The sequence below is a fragment of the Silurus meridionalis genome, chromosome 4 (assembly GCF_014805685.1).
Source record: "Silurus meridionalis isolate SWU-2019-XX chromosome 4, ASM1480568v1, whole genome shotgun sequence".
In the NCBI taxonomy this organism is placed as follows: domain Eukaryota; kingdom Metazoa; phylum Chordata; class Actinopteri; order Siluriformes; family Siluridae; genus Silurus; species Silurus meridionalis.
The window spans coordinates 38,911,967-38,929,453 of record NC_060887.1 but is presented as its reverse complement, the minus strand read 5'-3'; the positions used below and the strand labels follow the sequence as shown (position 1 = coordinate 38,929,453).

The 17,487-nt window shown below is 41.1% G+C and overlaps 1 protein-coding gene across 2 annotated transcripts in view; it reads right to left on the bottom strand.

The window, feature by feature from the left end:
- Positions 1–17,487, bottom strand: part of LOC124384323 (rho guanine nucleotide exchange factor 4-like) — an 89,264-nt gene that overhangs the window by 50,537 nt on the left and 21,240 nt on the right. Inside the window, exons 4-5 of one of the 2 annotated variants that reach the window (XM_046847072.1) lie at positions 17,015–17,290; positions 15,294–15,423 (exon numbers count right to left, since the gene is read on the bottom strand). In XM_046847072.1, coding sequence (XP_046703028.1) covers positions 15,294–15,423; positions 17,015–17,290 — 406 coding nt within the window. Of the gene's footprint in view, positions 1–10,560; positions 10,888–15,293; positions 15,424–17,014; positions 17,291–17,487 lie in introns of those variants that run through there. The other variant, XM_046847073.1, reaches the window with a different exon arrangement.

Sequence of the window (17,487 nt, the reverse complement as noted above, 5' to 3'; positions counted from 1 at the left end):
TCGGCTGCTCTATTTTCTGTTTATATTGGAGTTTCGATCAGATCAGATTTCAGCCGTCACATTACGTGTTGCTGAGGTCCGAGGAGTCTGCCGTGAGCCTTCAGAATCAGCTGTGTGGGCTCCTGTAGCATTAAGTACATGGTCCTTGAAGCTCGTTGTTTTAACCAATCAATTTTAACCATCTAGCAGGCTGACAGTAACGTCAGCATTTTCACGTCATTTGATTGGATAGTTAGAGGGCGCACTAGTTAGAGCTTACAATCTTCACATATCCTTCACATATCCCAGCTTGCTCAGAAGCTGGGGTCAGAGTGCAGGGTCAGCCATGATACGGCATCCCAGGAGCACAGAGTGTTAAGGGCCTTGCTCAAGGGCCCAAGAGTGGCAGCTTTGCAATACCGGGGCTTGAACCCCCGACCTTCTGATCAGTAACCCAGCGCCTTAACCACTGACCTCCCACTCCTACTCCTTTTTTTTCATTTCACAACCAATGACTGAGTAGAAGAAACCGATTTGGACACAAACACTTACAAGACGCAATCTTTCATTTTGCCCCCACCTACTAGAGTCTGATCCTTCAGTAGGCTTTGTAATTGCAGGACAGTTTAGGTTGTCGTCAGCAGCCTCCTTTAGGTCAGCCGTAAGCAGTCATTTTCTCGGGGTTTCATTTTGCACACAGACGCATTATAAGTTTCAGGGCTCGAGCGAAAACAACAGAAAGATCATTGAGTTTTTTTCTTGATGAACTGCCCACAAGACAAATGCCCACACGCCTTCCTGCTTATTATAATAATAATAATAATAATAATAATAATAATAATAATAGAAAATAAATAGTATTACTATTATTGCTTACTATTATTATTATTATTGTACCTTTTTCATTGGGTGCATTACATGACACTCAAGGGCACCTTACATACAATAAAAACAGTTTAAAATGATGAAACACTATGCGCCCTGTAAGAGGTACGTATTTAATGTCAATGAGATGCCTGCCTAAAAAGATGCGTTTCCAAACGAGATTGAAAATAGAGACGGAGTCACTGATGCGAATATTATTGCAAGAGGAAGTAGATTCCAGGAGCTTGAGATCCGTAGATGCCAATTGCATATGAAGAAGAACTAAAGACGATGAGGAAATCGATCTTAAAGTTCGAGAAGTAGTGTAGGGCAGATGAATGAAAAAGGAGGCGGGTCATGTGATGTCTTATAGAGGGCTGGGCAAGACTGTTTATATCAGAGATGTGATTGTATACAACTAATGGTGTTGTGTAGGGTTTTATCAGTCTCTTACATCATTGTGAAGGAATTCTAGCTCAGTCTGATTTACAATGTTGCTTCAGTTTATTGAGATTTGCAGGTATTTGTTTATACAGAGTTCTTTTAAGGTCCAGTCAGGCAGAGGTCTGGACTTTGACTGGGTCATTGCAACACCTTGATTCTGTTCTTTTTTAGCCATTCTGATGTAGATTTACTGGTGTGCTTGGGATTATTGACCTGTTTCATGACCCAATTTTGGCCAAGGTTTAGCTGGTGGACAGATGGCCTCATATTGTAATTGTACTGTCATATATATATATATATATATATATATATATATATATATATATATATATATATATATATATATATATATATATATATATGTAATAAAAAAAACTTCTCTTTTCATCTAAATTCCATCAGAATAATTGACTTGAGTTGTAATGTATTTTTATCCATGAATATGGATTAAATTATCAGCAATAGTTTCTCTCGGCTGCTCTATTTTCTGTTTATATTGGAGTTTCGATCAGATCAGATTTCAGCCGTCACATTACGTGTTGCTGAGGTCCGAGGAGTCTGCCGTGAGCCTTCAGAATCAGCTGTGGGCTCCTGTAGCATTAAGTACATGGTCCTTGAAGCTCGTTGTTTTAACCAATCAATTTTAACCATCTAGCAGGCTGACAGTAACGTCAGCATTTTCACGTCATTTGATTGGATAGTTAGAGGGCGCACTAGTTAGAGCTTACAATCTTCACATATCCTTCACATATCCCAGCTTGCTCAGAAGCTGGGGTCAGAGTGCAGGGTCAGCCATGATACGGCATCCCAGGAGCACAGAGTGTTAAGGGCCTTGCTCAAGGGCCCAAGAGTGGCAGCTTTGCAATACCGGGGCTTGAACCCCCGACCTTCTGATCAGTAACCCAGCGCCTTAACCACTGACCTCCCACTCCTACTCCTTTTTTTTCATTTCACAACCAATGACTGAGTAGAAGAAACCGATTTGGACACAAACACTTACAAGGAAGTTTCACAAGATTTGAGAAAAGACAGACATCATGTGGAGATGTCGCCAAAACGGTTCAGTTGTTTTTATCATGAAACGTTTATACTTTTGCGTTCTTTCCTGTAGAATTTTGCACAAAAACACACAAATTCAAATCCCCAGGATAACCATAATGCACAGAAAATTGCAGGAAACCCTGGGGTGATGTGATGAGGTGAATATCGACGCTTCTGCTAGAGATGATGTACGCGGGGGTGCAGCTGCGGCTACAGTGAAAGTCGTGTTGCATTGTGTTCGTTGCGTTTCTTGCTTTATGGCATTCATTCCCCCTGTATGAGATTCCTGTACCCCTATAATACTGATGGTTTCTTTAGACGTTTTGTCATGATGATGGTATTTAGAGATGGATTGGTTCAGGCAGGACACCACTGAACGTTTAGGGGGGGATACATGGCCTGCTCTTTGTATTAAATAATTTTTTATGGAACGTGAGGGAAATAGGTAGCTACAGTGGAAACACCCTTTGGAGTAAACGAGATCCATCCCTCGATATCTTAAAACGTCAATAATGTCCTGTACTTTCCGATATGATGTTAGGACACTGGATTGGCTGTTGTTTCTTACATAACTGACTATGACGTAAGCAGCGATTGAACTCTTATTACTTGTCTGAGTGTATTTATTACAGCATCTGACTTCATTATGTAAAGAGGGACATGAGCCTAAACCCTGACGTTTACACTTTGTCCAAGCGTTTGTAAACCAGGCGATAAAGGTCTACCTCATTTCACTGATTTATAAAGCCGGTCTGATGTAATCAGACTCCTCAAATCTAATCTAATCAGACGACAGGAACAGACGGCGTGCATCTGACAGAGTGAAGTCTGTGCGTGACTGGATAACGGTCTCGCTGACTGACCGTCGGGTTTAATCAGATCGATTGGAATATACTCGGTTTCATCGATTTTACGGCCTGCTCTGTATGACATCATTCAGAAAGGGCTGCAAAAACAAAAGACAGGAGGGTGTTAAATCGCGTTTATGGGTCATTCAGTACAACGCGGTAGCGGCTAATCGAACGCCGTGGACCTATTACAAATCCATTAGGGGATAATTACTTTCACAGATGCACCGCGTCTTACAGTAGATACGATGCTATCGGACGGCCACCGGCAGACAGTAGCAGGTTACGGAACGTGGTAGATGGCCGATAGTAATATTTAATAGATAGTAGTATTCATCTACCTCGAAGGTCTTCCTGTGTTGCTGTTTTTCCACAATTGTATAGAAAGACATTTTCCCCTTTAACTCTTGAACTAGGAGACCCAACCCTGTTCCAGCATGACACAAAGTACACAAAGCCGGCTCAATGAAGATCTGCTTTACATGGGTTGAAGTGGAAGATCTCCTATAGAGATCCGACCGTATTGAGGATGAATGTGAACACTGACTGCACCCCCAGGCCTCGTCAGCTACATCAGTACCTGACTTCACTACCACCCTTGTAACTAAATAAGCTCAAATCTCCATAAAATCCAGTGGAACGTCTTCCCAGAAGAGTGGAGCTTATTATAAGAGACTATATGTGGAATAAGATGGGTTCAAGATACCACTTATATGCTCAGGAAAAACATTTCTTCTTCTTCTTCTTCTCTTGGCTTCTCCCATTAGGGGGTCACCACAGCAGATCATCCGTCCCCATACCCCCCCCTGTCCTCGACATCTGCCTCTTTCAAACCAACCACCTGCAAGTCTTCCCCTTACCACATTCATAAACCTCCTCCTTGGCCTTCCTCTTTGGTGGCTCCATTTTCAGCATTCTCCGATATACCCAATGTCCAAACCATCTCAATCTCGCCTCCCTCACCTTGTCTCCAAAACGTCCTTCATGCGCTGTCCCTCTAATAAACTCTTTTCTAATCCTGTCCATTCTCATCACTTCCAATGAACATCTCAACATCTTTAGCTCTACTACCTCCAACTCCACGTCCTGTCTTTGGGAAAAACATTTCATAATATTCTTAATATTTTACATGGTGACATTTTTTGAAAAGGACTAATTTCTGTAAAATTGATGGAAGGAGTCTCGAGTGCCAGCGCCTCCTATCTGCCAGGGGTAAAGAAATAAAATGTATTCGAAGGGCTGATTTTGTGTATAAAGGCAATTATTTACAAATCACGACATGAAAAGTGCAGGGAATCTGCCTTCATTTATTCTCTTTTCTGAGAAAATTGCTGTAAATCAGCCCTCAGTGTGAGCAGACAGAAATCCCGGGTTTGTTATTAACGCTTGGTCTGTTCTTCTCAGGCTTAGTGGCGGCGTCTGACCAAAGACCGAGGAAACGTGACCTATTTTTAATGCATAGATCTCACTTGTGCTGTGTCTTTCAGATGAATGCTTTCAGACATGATGGCCTTGTTTTTCTGGTTTGAAGAACAAGTGTGTGTGTGTTTCTCTGAGTGAGTGTGTGTGTGTGTGTGTTAGAATGACATAAACTCACGTTAGCATGACCTCACTATACAATTTGGCCACTTTGGGCCACTCAGTGCCATCATGGAGCAGACAGGATCTTTCATTTTCAGGAGAACTTCATTTAAACCCATTTATTTCCTGATATCTGATTTTTTTATTTTTATTATTTGTTCAAATCTGCTTGTTATTTCACAGAAGGACCCAAATTACCCCAAAGTTGACCATGATTTATGGATTAAAGCCTGGCTGTTGGCCCAGACGTAGCTTTCTGATTGTTAGGAATTCAAGTTGTTTTCTGTTGTTTCGAAATGTTCCAAACTCTCAGTCAATTTGTTTGTTTGACTCGCTTGGGAATTTTATGTAGAACCTGGGAAATTTATTTCCCTGGTCAAAAAGTGCCTCAGATTAGATGCTAAATTGGATATTCAACACACACAGTTCATCTAGACACTCTATGGGTTCTTTAAGAGTTCCTTTAAGTGTTCACAGTTTGCTACTGTCATGGAGCCCTTTCTAAATAGGAAACACCAAGTTCTAAGGTCCTACACAGAACCTGAATGGTTACTCCAAGAGTCTGAGAAAGGCACGATTTGGTTCTTCTCCAGACTGTTAGCACAAAGTTGAAGGCACACAATTATACAGTACAAGTCTTTGGAATGCAGGAGCATGAACTTTTTCATTTATTTGATCTAGGAGACCCAAACCTGTTACAGCATGGCCTTGAAACTGTACACAAATCCAGCTCCATGAAGACCTGCTTTCCATGACGTGGAGTGGAAGATCTCCTGCTATAGAGCTCTAAACCCTATTGGGAGAAATGTGAACGCCGATTGCACCCCAGGGATCCTCACCTACATTAGTACCTTTATTAATGGCTGTGTATCTGACTCTCCAAAAGCACTCTCCAAAATCTAGAGGAACATCTTCCCAAAAGAGTGGAGTTTCTGTGGGACTAAATGTTAATGGGATGTTCAAAAAGAAGCCAATCTTATACTCATGTCCACAAACTTTGATTTATATTCTGTGTTTTGTAGCATGCTAATCGGCGAGACGCCCCGTTTAAATCGTTAGCATTTCTCTGAAACTCGAGACGATACGAGAAAGAAACCTTGATAAGAACCAGACCTCAAAGGGGCAGACCTTGTTGGGGATCCTCCTTCCTCCACAGTAGCAGCTAACAGAGCATAACCAGTACACCAGCCACACAAATGACTCATTGTATGGTAGTACAGTTAACCTCAGTAGATGATGAACGAGCTTTTGGAAGGATTATGAGGTCCTCAGTGTTTCTGATGAAATCCCTGGCATCGTGACACAACACGGCGTCACTGTCGTATCGGGCGCTTGAGTCAGCAGCTCGTTTGTGTTTTGGTGGGAAATCTCTGACGCGAGTTGAGTCATAACACACTTTACAATAGAGAGGCAAGAAGGCAGCTGTGCTTCAGGGCTAGCACGATGCGAGGAGGAACGCTAGCATGTTAGGTTAAAGGTTAGCATTAGCGCTAAGCGAAGGAATTCCGATAGCACCACTTAACGCTTGTAGTGAATAATTCATTGTATTCCAAATGAGGGTTTTATTACTGGCACAGTCTAAAGAGGAAGCCCACCATGCAGGAGACACCGCTCCACCGTAAGATGGTGGAATAGCAAATCCTGTCAAAGGTTTTGGGACGCACGATTTTTCCAGCCGTAAGTTCTTCACCAAACCTTTACCCCAAAGTTGGAGGAACACAATTGTAGAGGACGTCTTTCCATTCACTTAAGTAGGAGACACAAATCTGTTTTTGGGAGAATAATTTATCCAGAGCGACTTGCATTTATCTCATTCATTATCTCAACTGAGCAGCTATGGGGTTAAGGGGCCTTGCTCAGGGGCCCAGAAGCTTGGTGTGGCTGGAATTTGATCTCACAATCTTCAAATCCAAACTCCAATGCCCTAAACACAAAGCTACCTCCTCAACTTGTCTCCCCAATGGAATTACTCCTACAAATCTGTTTTTGGGAGAATAATTTATCCAGAGCGACTTGCATTTATCTCATTCATTATCTCAACTGAGCAGCTATGGGGTTAAGGGGCCTTGCTCAGGGGCCCAGAAGCTTGGTGTGGCTGGAATTTGATCTCACAATCTTCAAATCCAAACTCCAATGCCCTAAACACAAAGCTACCTCCTCAACTTGTCTCCCCAATGGAATTACTCCTGTACACAAAGCCAGCTCCGTGAAAATATGCTTTCATTGGATGGAGTGGAAGATCTCCTGCTATAGATCTCTCAACCTAGTTGACTGCACCCCAGGCCTTCTCAACTCAGCTCCGTCAGCACCTGACTTTACTGAGACCCTTGTGGTTCAATGAGCCCAAAATCCCCCAAATTCTTCACAAAATCTCAGAAAAGTGGTGCTTATTATAAGAGCAATTGATGATATCTAATTGTGGAATTGGATGTTCAGAAAGGAGCACACACCAATCCTGTTGTTTTCTGATGCTTCATATTGCTATTTCTGGAGACCCATTATTTCCTTTCACTTCTGTCAAGCAACAATGGAAACCGAGTTCAGCAATAGATTCCCATGACGACCACAACTTTAACCCATGACCTCGACCCCATACAAAAGCTCAAATCCCAAGACCACAGACATTAAAACTCAATCTGTTGGGAATTCACTAGAAAGATTGTATCTTCAGGAGGCATATATTTGCTCCTGAGGTACAACACATTAGTGACTCACCATTAACAAAGCCATGAGAGCTCTACAGCGCAGGAGAACGCCACTCTTCAGGGTTCGTGGGTGACCGAACGAGCAAGACGACGGGAGAGGACCAATTTTCATGGCAAGAACTTTCAGGTCAAAATTCAGCACCAGAAGAAACGACCTGGTTCTGAAGCAGGGTTCTGGTGCTAAGAACCAGATGATACTCGAAGCCACACAAACCATAACTGTTAGTGGATGCAGTGGAAAATAAACACACACAGTTTTGTTTAAGACAAAGCTAGCTCTTTGTAGCTCCAAAGGTCTACAGCATCTGCTAGCTGGCATGGTGATGGAATGTAGCTTGGAATGAAATAACTTTTTTTTTTTTTTTAGCTTCACAGCTCCTGGCTTGTTTCCTGGCACTTCCCACGTTCTTCCAGTGAGTTTTCTGAGTTCCAGTAAATTTTCCACCCAAGCCACCAGTACTACAGGGTTTTACTGTAGTAAATACTGTATATATAAGTGAAGAAAAAAGTTCACGCCGCTTTTGAGAGAGGTTTCCTGGCGTTGCGAATGGAGCTTGATTGCATCCGTCTCCGCAGGTCTGGTTTTTGTCCGTGGTTTTGTCCTGCACAGCCGAACACACGCGCTCATCACAGAGGCATGTTTACCACGCGGGAGGTTTCCACGCATCAGCAAGCGAAAGCAAGGCACAAAAAGAACGAGCGAACGCCTCCCAGGCGTCCCGGCACATGGTTGAAAGTGCGAATCGATGACGCTCTCGTTGAAAGGACACAGCGATCGATCCCGAGAAGACATATTTATCATCATCCGATCTCTCGCAATAAAGTCCGTTTCGCCTTCCGTCACTGTGATGACGAGAGGAAACGTGAGAAGAGCTGGAGACCTGAACTCGTACAGATGGACATCGTGCATTAATGCGACCGTAAACACATGCTGAGATGAGTGAAGGAACAGATGCTCAGAGACAATTATTTACAAATAAACATGACGCACGAGGACCGAATGCGCACCGAGAGGCATCTGCCTCCTGTACACACTCTGAAGCATCATGAAAGCTTCATAACCATGAAAACATATATGTAGATCCTGATGTTACCAGGAAAGAAAGAGAGAACATCCATGCTGTTCACATCTGAAGCATTCATTCCACAAATTAAACAAATATAAGATCAAAATATATACATGATGCTGTCAAAAGTATTGGGACACCTGACTTTCCCCCCAATCCATACGTGGTACAAAATGTTACCATAATGTATACAGTTGCATAGGACTTCTTTGGATGCTCATTCAATTTTATTAAAATTTTACTAGGAGACCCAACCCTGTTCCAGCATGTCATGAAGATCTACTTTTTATGCACTGGATTGGAAGATCTTCTGCTATAGAGCTCCAAGCCTAATCGGATGATTGTGAACACTGACAGCACACCAGGCCTCCTCGCCTACATCACTACCTGACCCTTGTGGCTAAATTAATCTCATAAAACTCCACAAAATCTAGTAGAACATCATCTCAAAAGGGTGGAGATTATTATAAAAGGTCAAATTTGGACTAAATGTGGAACAGGATGTTATAGTCTTGTCCATATAGTGTACTTGCAATACTACTTATATAAGTATTAAGCCAATTCAGCCTGCTTATCCATAATGTATGGTCAAAAGTATGCGGACACCTGGTTATCACACCGATACGCAAATCAAGTGCATTAACATTGGATTTATTCTCCTTGGGCTGTTATAATGAGCTCTACTAGGAAGGCTCTGATGTTGGTTGAGGGGGTCTGTGGTGTTCCATGCATTCTAGTTAATCTTAAAAGGTGTTGTCTTGTGGTTGAGAAGATCAAGGAAGACAAACATACAGAGGTGATGGGTGCACATACTTTAGTTCATATGTTTTGTTTGTATGTAAGAATGTATCATTAGCATCAGTCCTTCTAAACTGTTCTATATTTGACAGGCCTTTATTTTGATACTCAGAATGCCAAAGGAACCTAAAAGGAACCGTTATCCAGTCATGTCAGTAGATGAATAACATACGGTTCAGTTTATTCATCCATGAATTCATCTAATTATCTGTTATAGAGATCCATGAAGCATCAATTTATTCATGCATCTATCTATTTATCTATCCATTCAGAGAACCACAAACCATCATTCCCACCATCCATGCAGAGAACCATTAGGCATTGCTTCCTCTGTTCATTCATCCTTTCTTTAACTTAAGAGCTCCATCTCTCTCTTTATCCATTCACCCAAAGAATCACAAAGAATACATTTCTCCAAACTATTCAAAACACTTAGAAGCGTCCGTCCGTCTGTCAATCTGTCCGTTCGTCCATCCATCCATCCATCCATCCATCCATCCACTACAGACGTATGAAGTCTCAATCCCTCCACCTGAAGAACCAAAGAGTATCTATCCTACTATTCATTTAAAGTACTCACATAGCATCAATCTCTCCCTTCATCCAAAAAGCACAACATACCAAGTTTCAGTTTCACTCTATGTTTTCAGATAACTATCCATCCATCCATCCATCCATCCATCCATCAGAAAACCCAAAAACCTCATTCAGTCTTTTCATTCAGCAAACCATAAAACATCAGTCTTCCACCCATCTATTTCTCTTTCTATTTGGAAAACCACAAAGCATCATCCCCACCATCTATACAGGAACCATGAAGCACTACTCCCTTCATTCATTCATCCCTTCTGAGAATCTAAGAGCATCAATCTCTCCATCCATCCATCCATCCATCCACCCACCTAGAGAATCACAAGTCATTAATTCCTTCATATATTCAAAGGACTTCAAAGCAACCATCCATCCATCCATCCATCCAAACATCCATCCATCCATGCAGAAAAACATACAGCATTGCTTCCTTTATTCATCCTTTATGAGAACCTAAGAGCATAAAGAGCATCTAGAGGATCACAAATCATATACTTCTCCAACCCATTCAAAACACTTCAAAGCATTTATCCATCCATCCATCTATCAAAAAACAATCCAATGAACAACACAAGACTTTCAAAGAATCACAAACTATATCACTATTAACTACACTGGAATATAAAAACAGATTTCTTTTACCCGTGGTGGAGTGAAGGCTCTCAAGACTCCAATATCGGGATAAGATGCCCCTCAGGGTTCCCCCATACCCAGTGTAAGTTCCAGGCCCGAGACTGGCATCCGAGTCCGAGCTGGGTGACAATCCTGAACTGCCACTGCTACTGCCACAGCTACCCCCGGGCAGGGGTACAGAGCCCTCAGCGCCGCCCTGCTGGGTGCGCATGGCAGTGTACAAGCGTACACCCCGGTATGCTGCGATCTCGACGGAAACGCAGTGTGATTGAGGCAGTGCGAGCTGAAACTGCTGCCTGGTCACTAGCAACAGCCTTTCTGCTGTAGGATCTGCAGCTCCTCCTCTCCTCCTCTCTCTCTCTCTCTCTCTCTCTTGCTCGCTCAGTCACTTTTTTCCCATAGCAGTTCACCATTCATCAGCGGGGGGCTCTAAGGGGGAACTCGAGAGATGAAAAAGGGCCTATAATAGCGCTTGAGCGGCACTGAAAGCAGCTCATTTCACCCCTCACTTGTTTCCTTCTCTCTTTTCCTCTCTCTCTCTCTCTCTCTCTCTCTCTTGCTGTAATGGATAAAGCCCTGGTGCTTTGCAGTTGTCACACAGGAACCTTTAATGGTGGGATTTCCTGCTTGTCTGTGCCTTCATCTGTTTTAATGACGAAAGATGGATGGTGCTTTTATATACTAATGCGCATAAGCAGCCTCTGTATTATAAGATGCAAGTTAGAAATGAGATCTAACGCCGTCCCTGTCCTTCATAACGATTCTGAAGAACACAGGCGCATTTCCCCCAGCACTGGGTATTAATATCTGTCATTAAACTACAGGCGTAGTACGATGTGAGCCTCGATTTCTAGACAGATCTGCTGGCAAACCCTCCTACACGTTGATATCGGATACTCGCTGTGTACTTAGGCACAGTTTACGAAAACAAAATCCATTCCCTTGATACGAGGCAAAAAATTTCTAAGCTAAATTTAGAGGTTAACTCCTAAATTCCTCAAGGATTCAAGGAAGCAGTTACAGTACCATCTAGGCACAAGCATTCTACACTATGGGTTATGAGGAGTAGCTGTTTCCTGGTGGAGGATGGCATTGGATATGAAGTCAGTCGTAGGAACAGTGGCCATGAGGCACTGTGGATGGGATACCAGGCCACCCACACCTTCATACCTACTTACATGTTTCTGAGAAGTAAACCCATAAAACACACAGGGACAACGTTCGTAACTTACGTGGTGGCTTAGTGGTTTGGATTTTGGACCTGAGGGTCGTGAGATCACCAAGCTGCCACTCCTTGGGCCGCTGAATGAGATAAATGTAAGTTGCTAGGGATAAGGCCAAATGTCTGCCAAGTGCTGTAAATAAAGAATTACCACAATCAGACAGTAACCTGAGTTCAGGATCAAAACGAGGACCTGTGAAGCTGCTACTCGATCAGCTGTGCTACCATACCACCAGGTGACAAGCTAATGCTAACTTTAGAAGCTAGCTACTGGCTGGCTGGCTAGCTTCTAACTAGCTAATATTAGCTAAACTAAAGCATTAACAACCATTCCACAATATATAGCATGTGAGGTGTAATGTTCTTCTGAAGATACCATTGGATCGGTAGTCTACCATAGGAACAGTGGTCAAGAAGCAGGAATACACATTGTGGTAGGTGGGAGGAAACCCATACACAGGGACAACACTCGTAGCTGAAGTGGTAGCTTAGTGGTTTGGATGTTCGATCTGAAGGTCATAAGGTCAAATCCCAGTCAAGTTGCCATTCCTGTGCCCCTGAGCAAGGCCCTTAATGCCGTTTCTTGACCCATGTAAATGTAATTCGCTCTGGATAAGAGCGCCCGCCAAATGTCGTAGACCTTGAAGCTGTTACTCGATCAACTCTAATACCACGTCATGGGGTGACAGGCTAATGCTAACTGAAGACAAAAAAATGAAAGAATTTGATGCATTGCAGATGCTAGCAATTTGAACATCAAGCTGCTTGCTAACTTCTAAGTAGCTAATATTAGCAAAGCAAATGCATGAACAAGCATTCCAGAATATGGACCAGGTGTTTCTATATCCTTATAAACAAGGCCCCTAATCCAATAAATGCTCAGTTGTATGAATCAGACAAATGTAAGTTGCCAAAATGGCGTGAATGTAAACATCATAGAATTACCACACCGACAGTAACCTGAGATCAAGCTCAAGCCCAGGACCTGTGAAGCTGTTACTTGATCATCTGTACTACCATACCAACAGGTGACAAGCTAATGCTAACTCAAGAGATAAAGAAAACTAAAGAATATGATGTCTCTTGATTACAAGCAATTGAAACGTAAAGCTACTGGCTAGCTCCTGACTAGATAATATAAGACAAAATGCTACAGCAGATAATGATAAATCCCAGATTTGCACATCTTAAAAGCCTCTGTGGTTGAACACAGGAGAAACACTGATTCTTCTGTCCAGACTTCGCTAGCCATTCAACAACATATCCGTAATAATCCTTGAGCCAGTCTAGAACGCATTAACGAATTTACTTTTTTTAATATTGATCAAAACGAAAGGGGTGAAAGTAATATTCAGAAGCCCAGGCATAAAAATCCCAAACAAAAGCAAGCCTGGGAAAGCAGCCGCAACCTCCTCCCTCGATACAATACACACAAAGTGATCTAATTACAGAGCTGACATCTGGCGAGACAGGTCTGACCTCACTCTCAGGAGAAGTATGGTCAGTCAAGTGTGTAGGTGCACAGGACATGGTTTGTGTGCTAATGCGAAACAACCCGCCCATGTTGCTAAATACATTACCTTCTACAGGGGTTGAAGAATCTTTTTAATATATATATATATATATATATATATATATATATATATATATATATATATATATATATATATATATTTGTCCCCTCACAGCCAAATCTGAATTGTCTACATGCTTGATTTCAGTCCCTGAGGACATCAATAGAGCCACATGGTTTCTGCTTGAGAGCTACATGATCAGATTAACAGTTCTACTGGCAATTCTACTGTCTGGTTCAAGCTTTTGTATGTAATAAGACTACAACACATCAGTTGTCCATAAGCATATATAAAACATGGGGAAAGTCGTAGCTCAGTAGTTAAGGCGTTGGTTGTCCCATGTACGTTACAAGACTTCTTTCTTCGCATATCCCAGAGATCTTAGGAGATGGGGTCAAAGCGCAGAGTCAGCAATGATACAGCATCCTGGCAGCACTGAGGGGTAAGAGCTTAGCTTAGGGGCTCCAAGAGTGGCATCTTGAATCTATACCACTGAGCTGCCACCTCCTCGTCCTTGAAACCGAACATAAATAACACAGGGGCAACGTTGGTCGCTTTGGTAGTGGCTTAAAAGGTTTAAAGGTTTGGACATTGTTTCCGACTCATGGGATTAAATCCCAGCCACACCAAGCTGCCACTCCTTGTGTCCCTGAACAAGGCTTTTAGCTGCTCAGTTGTATGAATGTAAGTCATCAATTGTAAGTCGCTCTGGAAAAGGGGCGTCTGCCAAATGCCATGAATGTAAAGTACAAGCATGACGCAATCTACATGACACATTTATGGTCCTACCTGAACAGTCGAATGATTATTTTTTTTTACATTTAACTGCAAGTTGTATTTTGTATATAATATGTTTTTGACTAATCGAATCTTAAAACTTGAAGATCCACAAGGTTACTGTGAATGTTTGCCTTCAAAAACACATATTTTTCTCTCCCTTTTGGCCCTCTGTCCACACTAAGAATCCCTTTTAGTCCTCATAATTTCTTCCTCATGCTGTCCTCATCGACTCGCTCATTGGAGATAAACATATAGGGACTCATTTCTGGTGATAAAATGTATATTCATAATATATTCATATTTAACTTGATCTTTTACTCACTGGGAATATGTCCAATGCTAAGAGCACTATACAAACAAAATCCTAAGAAGAAATTAGATAAGTTTTAGAAGGTTCAGAATCAAAGGGTCTTTTTCAGACTTTTAGATCATTCAAGGTTCTACCACAGTTCTGCTGCCACCTGCTGGTAGTCTGTTAATATTACAATAACACTGTCCAAAACCGGGAAACTTGGTAGCTACAGAGAGGTGAAATTTAGTGCACCACTTCCATTAAAAAAGTATTTAAAAAAACTTGCAGCTATTAATTTAGGTGTATATGAGAACTTAATGGTTTGGTTTTACAGTGTGCATTTCACTCTTGGCTGATGCCACGACACAAAGAAATTCAAGCAACTGGGTTCAGAAACTTTTTAAGAAAATTTCTCTCTTTCCACTTAAAAACTTCACGCAAAAAGTCCCCAAAAAGCTGTACAAGAGAATCTGCTATAAAATCTACAATAGTTCATGCCATTAGAAACCTGGAGCAGCTGGACTAGCTTGGTTTGATCTCCTAAGATAATACAAGATCCACATGTCTCCAGTTTGCCACCAGTAACTTTCTTAGTCAATGCATTGATCCAGAATTAAGCCAAGCAATCAAGATTTCTAGATACTGTCTAAAATCTTAGATTTGAGATAATCTGCTCATGAACATCACATAATTTCAGCACAGAACATTACTAAATAAAGCCTAATTTCATCTTAATAAATGCTTAATAAATGCTCAGTCAGCCATACAGTATACACCAGAAAACAAAACACCTCATACAGACTCATAAGATCTCAGGACCGATTCAAAAATGAGCACAAGCAGCCATCAGAAGAGTAAAATCTTTAGCACTCACCAGGCGAGGACATGCGGCGTCTCCAGTCGAGGCAGTCCAGCCCAATAGGGGTGCTGTGAGAGAAGCTCAGACTTCGGAGTGGCATTCCAGGAAGTACTTTTAAAGCACATAGAGACAGTCGGGTTCTCCCCTGGAGGAAGAAATTGCAGATTGTAATCCATGACCTAATAGTATAGATCTTATACATACACTAGATGACCAAAGGTTTGCTCACATTCCCAGCTGTATGTGGTTCTTTGTTGGAAGCACACAATTATATAGGATGTCTTTAGATGTAGGAGATTTTGATTTTTCCTTCACTTGAACTAGGAGAGTCAATCCTTTTCTAGCCTGGTAATGCACAAAAAAGCCAGCTCCATGAAGATCTCCCGCTACAGAGCTCCAGTCTTATTGAGAAAAACTGGAATACTGACTTCATTGGAGGCCTCCTCATCTCACCTACATCACTAACTGACTTTAATAACAACCTTGTAGCTAAATATTCACAATCTCCACATCTTGCATGTTCAAAACAATTAGCAAAACAGCCAATGATAATTTCCAAATGTTATTAATCACACACCAGCATGCATAGCTCAATATATGTTGAAATGCTTTTTATGCCTAGAAAGATGCATGGATCATGTACCCCAGGAGCAAAGAAGTATTAAGGTATTTCCTTAGAGCCCAGCAGTGGTAGCTTGGAAGTGCTGTGGCTTAAACCTCTGACCTTCTAATCAGTAACCCAGTCCCCCACCCATTGATCCACTACTGGCTGAGCTAACTGTTACAACAAACATTGCATTCCCACACCACAGCACCATCAGCACCATGTTACCCAGTCTATTGAGGCTAAACAATATCTGGACTGACTGGAACTGGATTGGGAACTATGGTTATACTAAACAACGCATTAAAATGATTGAAATAGAGCCCGAGGCTAGTCGCTAGGTCATTTTCCATCAACTAACACAACCAAATCACTGTTTTTTGTAAAAAGAAGACAGAATCAGTATCAGATAATCAGTACCAAACATTAGCATGCTAACAAATAGCGCCTCAATTTCAACTCCAACATGGTCAATCTGAACCCTCCTCCACACCTAACTCTTAAAATGTTTAATGATCAAGATGCAAATAAATGTAGACCTACAAATATATGTTAAATATGTGTTGTATGCTGTGATACTTAATAAAATATATTTTAGGGTCAAGAAAATACATTTCCAACCTTATAGTAGAATGAGGAGATCAAAGTATCCATAAAAAATATTTATTTTACAATATAATAATTATAATTATAATAATTTTCCTTGATTTGTGAAATGTTTTACTGTATATGTACATGCTTTAGACATAAAATAAAGATTTTCTTAAAATGTTATATTTAAATGTATTTTCTTGAATTGGATGGAAAGCAAAATACATTTTTTAAATGATTTTAAAATATATTTCTGAAAATTAACAAAAAAAAGAGCAAAATTTATTTTTAGAAAATATATTTATGTAAATATAAATAGATTTTTGCCCATTTTTTGTATATTTTGAAATAAATGTAATTTATATATATATATATATATATATAAATAATATATATTGTTCTGTCGCTTATGATGGTTACGCAAAAAAATTAAGTACTGATCATAAGAAAACAATGAATGTCAAGATCACGAGAAAACACCTTATGTCGAGATCATGAAAAAGGGTTTTGCTCCAAAAGATTACAGTTTGGTCACACTTACTTCCTCTAGTTCCTGTAGAAGGTAAGGGCCCCTCTTAGGCGTGATCCTCGTCAGCCTCCTCTGCCGCTTCTTCTCCTCCTCAATCCACAAATCATCCCTAAAACAGTGTCTTTGCAATCCGTACTGCATGGGTAAGGTCGCACCAGTGCTAATGCTTGTTCCAGATCTGGTCCTTGAACTGGATGATCCATCAGGAGAACTATTAGCCATGTTCGTGACCATAGATAGACTGGAGAGGTTAGGACTTCCTGGAGATACCTTCAGTGATATGCTAGGCTGTTTCATGAAAAACATGAACATTGAACAAGATTAAATGTATATTACTCTTGTTAGGGGATGTTTGCTTGGTGTGTGGCATTTTTTTTTTTTTATTACGAATTATATTATTATAAGGATTACATTTTTAGTCTTTTCATTCCATTAACAGCTTCAGAAAACTCGTCACAAAGACACAGTAAAAAGTATTGAGACTT